The sequence below is a fragment of the Mesoplodon densirostris genome, chromosome 11 (genome assembly GCF_025265405.1).
Source record: "Mesoplodon densirostris isolate mMesDen1 chromosome 11, mMesDen1 primary haplotype, whole genome shotgun sequence".
NCBI lineage: Eukaryota > Metazoa > Chordata > Mammalia > Artiodactyla > Ziphiidae > Mesoplodon > Mesoplodon densirostris.
The window spans coordinates 70,373,465-70,383,660 of record NC_082671.1 but is presented as its reverse complement, the minus strand read 5'-3'; the positions used below and the strand labels follow the sequence as shown (position 1 = coordinate 70,383,660).

The window sequence follows — 10,196 nt, the reverse complement described above, 5'->3', positions numbered from 1 at the left end:
ACAGAACCTCTTTCAGCTCAGCTTTATGGACTTAAGATTCACACAGGCCCAGACCCTGCCATGCACAGCAGCTTCACTGCGGGGGCCAGGGCCAGTGGGCAGATGAGGGAGGCAGCTCCCGGCATGGACCCTGGGGGTGACCACCAGAGCAGCCTCCCGTGTGCCAGGCCCTGTTGGGGCAGCCGGGGCTCTGAGAGGGGAAGCCCCATTCCTGAAGCCCCTGGCCACCCCACCTAGTGCCCCCGCGCTACACAGACTCGGAGTCTAGCCCCGGCTCTGCCTCCAACTCGGGTTCCGAGGGCCCAGTCCCTGGGCTCGGCACCTCCAGGGCTTCGAGGCCACCGGGCTCCTCGGCGCTGGTAGGCAAGGGCTCAGAGTCCACTTCAGCCTCAGCATCCTCCGTGTCGCTGGCCCCGCCCTTGGTGCCTGGGCTGGGCGTGGCGTCCTGAGAGCGGCGCAGGCAACACTTGGTGGCGACAGCCATGAAGATCCCGGCCAGGGCCACCTCAGAGCCTGCCAGGTAGAAGATGATCTCGTAGTTCTTCAGCGCGTCCACCAGGCGGCCTGCGGGGAGGGCGGATGGGGAGGTGAGGGCCTGCGGGGGAGCCCACCCTTCACACATACACCCACACCCTCAGGTAAGGGCAGTGCTCTTGGTGGGGCCCACGGGTAACACACACACATGCCCCAGTCTTTGTTCCCATTTCACAGATGCAAAAATCCATGGGGGTTCTGCCATTTGAGATCTTAACACTGTCACTTCACCTCCCTGGACCTCAATTTCTTAAGTGATATGGGGCCTTTGGCGAGGCGGCACTTCACAGTTTACAAGGGACCTCCTGTCCTCAGGATTCCAACCCCACATGTACCCTGGAACTTGCCCAGCTGGGGATATTTGACCTGTGAGGGGGGAGTGCACTGGTCTTAGCCCTGCTCTCCTGGGGGCCCCCAACTCTTGTTCTTTCCATTCCACTCAACCTCCTTGGTCTTCAGGAGCCTGGCTCAGCTCTCCCCACAACCCCCAGGCCTCCCCCCTCCCAGGAGGCCCCGTGTACCCAGGACTGAACTATCATTAGCATGGGGGCTGGGGACAGGGCTTGTAGAACTCCTGTTGCCTTCTGTGTAGTTTCCAAGTTTTCTATCACAAGTACATGTTACTTTCATACTCGGCAAAATCTTTTCATTGCAAATATTTCCCCTAAAGTGTGGTTCCTCAGTGGGCTCCCCCCTCTCTCGGAGGCATCCTTGTGGCTGTCCATACCAGGCTGTGACCCCTCAGTCTGTATCTCTGAGGCCTTGGGGAGGTTCCCTGGAGTCCCCCAAGCCAGCTGCCCACCTGAGCCCCTCTGAGCAGTACCCCAGACTTGCCTTCCTGACCCCTGCCCAGCCAGCCAGCCCCGCCCCTTCCACACACAGCCCCGTGGTGTCCCTCACCTTCTTCTCACCCCACGTGCCTTCTCTGCCTATTAGATCCACCCCAGGGTCACCCAAGAAAATGGAAGATGTGTCCCTGAGCCTCTGGCTGGTTTTATAGCTTTTGGTGGTTGGGCTTGGGGGCTGCTCACATAGGGGTTCAGGTTCAGTGCAATTCCCACTGCACTGAAGTGGAAATTCAGGGTCAGGTGAGGTGACAAAGCTTGATGACGGCACTCAGCTAGCCCAGCCCTGCAAGAATGGGCAGCTCACCTCATCTCGGGTGCAGCCTGGGCCCTAGCAAAGGCAGCCCCCGTCATTGCTCCATCCTACAGCCTGACCTCAGCTCTCTCCTGCTCACAGGCAGGCTTCCTGCTGTTTCAGGGATGACCTGACAACCCAGCAAGACCCTAATGTCCCCCACCCCCACCTTTCTGATCCTAGCTCCTGCCTTACTTGTATAGGAACAGTGTCCCCCAAACACTCCCTGTGCCCTCTCCTGGGGGGTCCTGCCCTGCCCCGTGAGACTGCCTTCATGCCAGCCCCTGCAGGAAGCCTTCCCCTACCACCTCGTCAGGAGGATTTCCTATGATGTGTAGAGCGCCCAGCAGGCAGTGTGCACAGCGGAGACTCCCGTGCCCCGCCTCTCTGTGAGCGGAATGAGCCCTCCCACTCTGCTCCTGGTGCCCCAAGGACTCTCCCTATTCCAGTCACCCTTAGAGGCTGGGGAGACTAGAGCACTCAGATACAGTGTTTCAAAGGTATGGGCACTGAGCACTGGGCAGGGCTCCACTCTGATTCTGGGACTGCAACCTGTACTGGGCCTCTGGGCCTCAGTTCCCCCACCTGCAAAAGGAGAATACGCATCTGCACTTCACAAGGCCTTTGTGCCATCTGCTGGAGATGAGCCAGTGGGCCAGCTACTATCCGTGTTGGGTTCTTCCTGGCACATTTCCTGGCGTTTCCATCCCCACCCTGAGCTGGTAGTACCGCCTGGAGGGGAGGCTAACTGGCCATGGTAAGGGGAGTCTACCCCACCGGGCTGTCTCTCCCCCCTCCCCACCCCCCATGGGTCCCTTCCCCTCTCTCATCCCTGGACGTTCCATCTGGGATAGGGAGGGGGCTTCCCTTGGGCTTAGGGGCACTAGGCCGCGTCACCCTCTCCTCCTGCGGCGCGCACCGGCAGAGGGCGGTCCGATGAGCACAGCCACAGCCTCGAGGAGTAGCACCAGGCCCAGCGCACTGGGGAATCGGGCCGCACCCACAGCCGCCATGAGCACCTCGAACTGCAGGGCGCCCACCATGCCGTAGGAGAGGCCGAAGGCGACACAGAAGGCGACAAGGGCGCCGTAGGTGCGCGCGCGCGCGCTGCTCAGGTCCGTGAGCCCGTTGGCCATCAGGGCCAGGCTGAAGAGGTAGGCGACATGCGGCCGCAGGCGCGCCAGGCCGGCCAGGGCGCCGCATGCAGGCCTTGCCACGATGTCTACGAAGCCCACGATGGAGAGCAGGAAGGCAGCCTCGGAGTCAGGCACGCCCGCGTCCTTGGCGTAGTTCACCAACAGGATGGCGGGCACGAAGAGCCCGAGCGCCATCAGGAACTTGGTGACGGCGTACACCGCGAAGGCGCGGTCGGTGCACACGGTCACGTCCAGCAGGCGCTGGCGGGTCCGGCCACCAGAGGGCGCCTCGCGCAAGCGCAGTCCCGCACTGTCCGCCTCCGCCTCCCCGGGAGCGTCGCCCGCGCTGTTCCTGCGCGGCCGCGGGCCGGGTGGCGGCCGCATGACGGCGCCGCACGCGCAGCAATGCAGCAAGAGGCCGCCGAGCAGCAGGAAGCCGCCGCGCCAGCCGAAGTGCTCGAGCAGCTGCTGGCCGAGCGGCGACAGCGCCGACAGGAACACGGGGCTGCCGGCCGCCGCCAGCCCGTTGGCCAGAGGCCGCCGCCGCTCGAAATACAACCCCAGCATGATGAGCGACGGCTGGAAGTTGAGGGCCAGGCCCAGGCCTGTGGGCGAGGCGATGCTGTGACGGGCTCCCCGAGAGCGCCCCCACCCCAGGCCCCGGCGGGAGGGAGGGGCGAGGTCCCGACAGGGTGGGCAGACCCCGGGGTGGGGGGTGGGAACGGGGCCGAAGGATGAGGACCGCCCCTCGTGGGGAAACTGAGGACAGGAGGTCTTGCAGCAAGGGCTGCTGACCCCCACTGCACCCCGACCCCCACGGGGAGGAGAGCAGTGGGTGCCCTCACCTGTGAGCACCCCAGCTGTCAGGTATAGCTCCAGGAGGCGCGTGGCGAAGGATGCTAGGACCATGCCGGCCGAGGCCAACAGTCCACCCACCAGCATCACCGGGCGACAGCCAAAGCGGGTCACGAGGATGCTGGACACCGGGCCTGTGGGCAGGGCAGGATCACCAATCAGGCTGGACCCCTCTCTGGTAGACACTCCAGGCTTTGTACCTCCCAGCCTTGAAAGACAGCTTGAAGGAATGAGGTCACCCCCGGTTCAGAGAGGGCAGTGTTGTGGCCAAGGTCACTATCTTGGCTGGGACAGACCAAAGAGGGGGGATGCAGGGGAGGAGCCTCTATACTGGTCCCCAGCCCTCCTGAGAACACGGAACATAAAGCAGAAGGGGTGGACCCCATTCTCTTTATTATCTTCACAGCTGGAATCACAGCTTGAGCTGCCTTCCTCCCCAGGCTTCCCCCATCCCTCACCTCCACCCCTCCACGCTTCCTGGCCAGGATAACTCCAGCATCTCCCCCACCCCACAGGTGGTTAGAGCTTTGGGACTGGGAATCTTATTTAGATCTTAGTTTTCCCACCTGTAACACAGGCGGGTGTGGGTCTTTTGACAGAAACGGAGGGGCCCTTCCAGCTGGCCAAGCTTGACAGGTCAGCCACCTGGGTGTGGGCTCCACCTCTGGCCGCTGCCACCCTCCTGCCCTCTGCTCCCCTCTCTGGTGCTAATGTTTCCACAGGAAGGAAGGGGTTTCCATGCCCACCCCGAGGGGCCTGGGGGAAGATGCTCAAGGGGTCGGGTGTCTCCTGGTCCCTGATCCCGATCCTCAATCCTGGGCCTGGGGGAGGGGGGAGGGATCCGCGAGGGGCGCTGACCTGTCCCGTAGAGCATGGCGAGCATGATGGAGGATACCCAGGCCGTGTCGCTGTAGCCCGCGCCGAAGTCACGCATAAGCGCGTGGAAGAAGACGCTCACGGCCTTGGGGAAGCCATAGGCGAAACCGGTGACCACGAAGCAGGCGCCCAGCACGGCCCAGCCCCAGCCGCCGTCTGGGGGGCCAGGGCCCCGCCGGGGGCCTCTAGTGCCCATTGTCACCGCCTCTGCTGGAGGAGAGGGGACAAGAGGGAGCGGCGAGGGTCTGTAGCCCAGACAAGAAAGGGGGATGGAGACCCCGGTGTGGGGAAACTGAGGCACAGGGCTACCCGCGGGAGCCCTGCTCAGGGAATGGAGCCAGGAGGGGAAACCGAGGTAGGACCTCACCCCGAATCTCCCCTCCTCCAAGGGGCGTGAAGGATGAGGGGTGGGTAATAGAGTCGTTCCCACCTGAGTCAACTTCAGGAAGACTCCCTCTGGAGGATACTCCTTGCCCCTCAGGACCTAGTAGTGTCAGGAGAAGGGGTTCGGATGAGTGGGAAAGCCAACAGCCAGTGTGTGACTGGAGGCATGCGTGGGGACCGGCAATGTCCCCAGGGTGTACATGTGGGGGTCTCAGGGCAACGGAACAAACAAGGTGTGGGGTGGAGGGGGAGACAAGTGCCAGCGGCAAAATGGGCGGAGTTCATTGTCCTCCTTGGCCTTGGGGTATGTACCTAATTTTTCTCAGTGATCAGGAATGTCTGTTGTCATTTAGAAAATTATGAAAGAAAAACCAAAACATGTTGTAACAATATTAGCCTTGTCTCAGAAGCCAAGGGAGCTGAGTTCCAATTCATCCCAGCTTAGCGATGGACTTGCTCCGTGACTTGGGCAGCTCCCCTCCTCTTGCTGAGCCTCAGTTTTCCCACCTGTAAGGTGGGTGACTGAACACCCCAGACCAGCTGGGGATCTTGGTGTGGGGAGGGTCAGATCTCTGGCTCCACTGGACAGATGCAGACCTTTGAGGGGGCACTGGGAGAGAGACCCTCTGCCCTCCAAACCCTTAGCAGCCCCCAACCCGTCCACATTTCCAGAGCTCCACCCAGGGGTTCACACAGCACCCCCATTGCCCCCATAACAGACCAGGAGGGGGGCCTCACAGGCAGGATGGACCAGCCCACAGCTGGAGCCTCCCTCCCTCCTGCAACCCCTCTGCGCTGGGGTCTCCCGCCTGGCCTTGGGCAATGCCAAGGGCCCCGTGGGACTCTGCCCCTGCCCCACCAGGACCAAGTTCTGGCTTGGTCACCACAGCTGCAGCCACCTGAGGACCAGGACAAGAGATGGTCCCTGACAGCTGTCGCTGCACACTTACCTGAGCCGTCCCGTGGGTTTGGGTGTCCAGCCTCGCATCTCCTGAGGCCTGCAGGGAGGGGCCGCCCCACTGGCTCCCCTGTGAAAGCCTAGCCTGATGGGGGCTGCAGCTGAAGACTCCCAGGCTTCCTGCAGATCAGCCACTCAACAGCTTGTTCCCCCAAGCCTGGGGCTTAGTGTTCCCCACCCCCATCTCCTCTAAGAGGCTTTCCACGGGGAGGGGAGAAGGGCCAGGCAGCCACCGCAGCACAGGGCCAGGCTGGGCCGCATGGTGGGGCTCCCTGTCCCAGGCCCATCCAGGGAGAGCTAGAGATAGGGGGGCCCCTTCACCTCCTGGAGCTTCGGGCAGAGAACACAGAGAGCCCTGCCCTGGGGGGTCCGAGTGGTACAAAGGGCACAGCCCTGCCCTGGAGAGACCCCACCAGCCCTAATCACCTCAACTCCTCGCCTGCCCTCCGCCCCCAGGCCACATTCCAGGAGGGGCCTCCATGGCTTTCCCCTGGATAAGGCTAATCCAAGCCAGAGCCTGGGACTGAGGGGGTGGGGATGGGCCAGAACAAAGGGTGCTGTGTCCCAGGGCACCGGAGGGTGACTTGCTGATGGTCCCAGGCCTCAGCCACTGCCATCCCTCTGGCTCTAGGGAACCCACAGCAGAAATGAGCCTGGGCCAGAGATGGGGGGGGGTACAGCTTGCAGGAGTTAGGCCAGACCTAAAGACAACTTAAAATGAGGGATGCGAGGGGCTGGGAGTGAGCGAGGCCTCCCAGGGAACTGCCAGTGACATTTAGGACCTTCCGGACTCCCTTCTCCAGTGGGAGGTCTCCATCCCCACCCTGTCCCACCCTGTCCCCCAAGTCAGACTCCACCAGTCCCGCTGCCATGTCTCACTTGCTTTATTTCTCACCGTTTACAAAAGTTAAACAGGGGAGGTGTGTGGGGCAGGGGAGGGGGTGTGCAAGGGGCTCCTCCTCACTGGGACAGAGAAGAGGGAAAGAGGTTGGGGGGCATGAGGCAGGCCCCCAGGGAGAGTCTGGGGCCCCTGGAGGGGAAGAACTGGTTCTGTCCCCCACTTCCGGCTGCTTTATTTTGAAGTCCCCAGACCCCAGGCCAGTGCCTTTGGAACGGCTCAGGCTGGGGCGTGGTCTGGGGAAGGGCAGCTGCCCCCGGTACCAGGGCCCCGGCTCCTTGGATCCACTGCTGCTGCTTCTGCTGCCGCCAGCTCTGGGCAGCCTCCAGGCAGGTGTTGGGGGGACGACCTCAGACCCCTGGTGGAGGAAGGCACCTCAGTGGATGAGGGGCGCTGAGCGGTCATTGGTGACGGTGGGACGCAGCTTTACGGTGGCAAAGGGGTTTGTGCCCCTGTTGGGGGAGAGGAGGGGGTGAGAGGTGCCCAGGTCCCCAGCTGGCTGTGGATCCAGGGAAGGCAGCTGGGCATCTGAGACAGGTGTCCCCCCTACCTCCTGTCCCCGTCGGTTCACCTCCACTCATGCCCACCTTTGTTTCCCCTCCACAGCCCTCTGCTGAGCCCGGCCCCCTCTGACCCTCACTCAAGGACTCACCGAGGGAAGAGCTCTGGGGGTTGCTGCTCCCAGGACATGAGTTTCTGCAGGGAGCGGGGAGGGAGGGCCAGGTTTGGGAGGGAAGGAGCAAGTGAGCCCCTGCCCCCGCCAACTCCCCAATCCAGCAGGGCAGAGGACTGGACCAGAGGCCCCTGCAGCGCCAGGCTTCTGGGAAATGAGGGCCAGCCTTCCGAAACCCAAAATGCTGTGGGTTTCAGACTTGAGGAGCCTCTGGGCCAAAGTGCTATCTCCCAGGGCTAACACCACCCCCAGGGGGGCCTTTTCCAGTGCTCCCAGCAGGAGCCCGGGGCTCCCATCCACTAGAGGAATGCATTCCCCCCAGCCTCCACCCCAGACTCAGAAGCCCATCCCACCCCTCCCGGCACAGATGGGCAGACTGAGGCTGGAGTGAGAGGATCCCCTGCCAGACAGCCAATGGCAGGGCAGGGAGGGTTACCTGGTCTCCAGTCTTCCTGCCCACTGGACCACCCCAGGGCTGAGGGCAGACTGGGGGAGGGGGCTCACCTTGATGTCACTGGCCACCCCCATGCTGCCCATGCTACTTCGGCGGCTGCCAGGCAAGGGTGTAGGTGTGGGGCTGGGGGTGCGGCTCGGGACCCGGCTCGGGGTTCGGGAGCGGGACTGGCCATCCCAGTAGTCTGAGGATGCTGTGGAGTTGCCTGGCCGGTCCAGGAGGTCATCAAGGCTGTGGCTGCCCCGGAGTGGGTAGGACCTGAGCCCAGAGAAAGGAGGGACGGGAAGGGGGTCAGGGGTCAGGCCCTGCTGCAACCCCCACCACCCACCCCATCTGCTGGGCTCCTGAGCATCTTACATCCTCCTCCCTTGCCCCTGGGTGAGAGGAGACTGTTGGCTTGAAGGCAGTCCTGAGGGGAGGCAGAGGGATGGACACATGACCTTCACATGTAGAGAGATGGGGGTGCCCTTTCTCCAGGAGCTGAAGGAGGTTGGGCTAACTACGGACTGCAGCTCAGAGATGCCCTTCCTGGTGGGTGGGGCCACCCCCCACTGGAGTCCCCGCCCCTGCCCCATCTCTGACCACAGCGGTACCTGGAAGGCAGCTCATTCATAGGGCTCATGGGGTTCATGGACGTCACTGGGTTCAAGGGGTTCGTGGGATTCATGGAGGTCACGGGGTTCAAGGCGTTCATGGGATTCATGGGCAGCTCCTCCAGAGGCTTCACATAGGCCTCGGGGAACCAGCCGCTCCTGTGGGGTGGAAGCAAAAGGCCCGACAATGGTGGTCAAAATACCATTTCTAAGAGGAGTAGATGTGTGCCAGGCCTGGCTCTAAGAGTAACTCATTTCATCCTTTGAAGGAGGTCTTTCCCGACATTCAAAGCCACTCATCCAGCCTCATGTCCCACCAGGGGCTGGGGCGCCTTAGAGAGGAGGGAGAAGGAAAGCATTGTATCCAAGGACATGTGGTGACCAGCTTCATTCCCTACTTGCTGAGTACCCACCACACGAGGGCCCACCGAGAGCCAGATGCAGTCCCTGCTCCCCAGGGGCTCCCAGCCAGCCTGCGGGGGAGACAGACCCACAAACAGATGATTACAAGGGTGAGGCAAAGGGGACCGGTGGGGGGGACCAAAGGCAGCTGTAGGAGCCCAGAGGAAGGGGAACCAGAGCCGGGGGTGCCTGGCTACCAACCCTCCACCATAGGCCCTCTGGTCCCGGTGACCCCAGCCACCCTGCTCTTGGAGTCTTTGTCTGGCTGGAGGCTCATTACTGCATCTCCAGAGCAGCCAGGGTTGAGGGAAAGGCACTATGATCGATGTTCCTTAGCCTTTTCAGACTCCACGGAACCCGTCACATTCTTGCAGAACATCTGGGAAAGTGTTCTCCAAACAGCCACCTTAGATCCCCAAACCCGATCAATAACATTCTCACCTATAGGTAACTGGAAGCTATTTCAAGTCAAACTGACAGAATAAAACCATTTCAGAACGTTTTACTTCTGTTTTCACCATAAAGTGCTTACTGATGAAACTTGCCATTGTTTTCCCTAACCTGAGTCTCAGAAAGAATAACGATGTCCCGGAAACGCGGTTTGAGAGCTCAGATCTAGGTGGTTTTATAATCAGGTCCCCAGGAGGTTTGCTACACACCTGTTTTGGGGACTTTCAGGGCGGCACCCTGCTGCCCTCTGACACGGGTCTGCAAAGCAGGTGTTTTTTCCACTACTCGTGCTCTTAGTCGCGTCTCTACCCACCGGCTCCTCTTTCCATTCCTGATCCATGCGGTCACCTGCCATCCACCCATCTATCTACACGTCATCCCATCCATGCATCACCCATCCATGATCCATGTGGGCAACCACCCAAGGACCACCAATCCACTAACCCATCCATCAGCACTTGCCCACCTGCCCGCCTCTCTATCAACCCACTCACACACCTCTCCAATCACCCATTAGTTGATACACGCACCCCACATCCGTGCATCCTCCCATGCCCCCTTCCATCTACCCGTCTGCTCACAGGAGCATGCATCCACCTGCCATTATGCCCTCATCCATCCTCCACCTGTCCATCTACTAATCACATGACCATCCCGGCAGGCACCCTCACATGCACCTGCTGACTCCCCTGTCGACGCTCCATTCATTCATCCCCTCTTCTTGTCCTCATTCATTCCTCTCTCCTTAGCATGAGTGGGCGTGGGCACCACACAGTCTCTTGCCCATAAAGCCCTGTGGGGGGCATTGCCTGGCTCCAGCAAGCTCCCACCTTCCCCTTTTTT

At 61.6% G+C, this 10,196-nt stretch overlaps 2 protein-coding genes across 2 annotated transcripts in view; both read right to left on the bottom strand.

The window, feature by feature from the left end:
• Positions 1–247: 247 nt before the first annotated feature.
• SLC16A8 (solute carrier family 16 member 8) lies at positions 248–4,737 on the bottom strand. The gene is made up of 4 exons (XM_060113612.1): positions 4,524–4,737; positions 3,656–3,799; positions 2,594–3,415; positions 248–564 (listed from the first exon to the last, which is right to left on the bottom strand). Exons 1-4 carry the CDS (start codon positions 4,735–4,737, stop codon positions 248–250), a joined length of 1,497 nt encoding a protein of 498 aa, XP_059969595.1.
• Positions 4,738–6,756: 2,019 nt separating this feature from the next.
• BAIAP2L2 (BAR/IMD domain containing adaptor protein 2 like 2) overlaps positions 6,757–10,196 on the bottom strand; it is a 28,255-nt gene continuing 24,815 nt past the window's right edge. Inside the window, exons 11-14 of the mRNA XM_060112928.1 lie at positions 8,502–8,660; positions 7,959–8,166; positions 7,434–7,477; positions 6,757–7,233 (exon numbers count right to left, since the gene is read on the bottom strand). Of these exons, the coding sequence (XP_059968911.1) occupies positions 7,158–7,233; positions 7,434–7,477; positions 7,959–8,166; positions 8,502–8,660 (487 nt within the window). The 3' untranslated portion in view covers positions 6,757–7,157. The remainder of the gene's footprint in view (positions 7,234–7,433; positions 7,478–7,958; positions 8,167–8,501; positions 8,661–10,196) is intronic.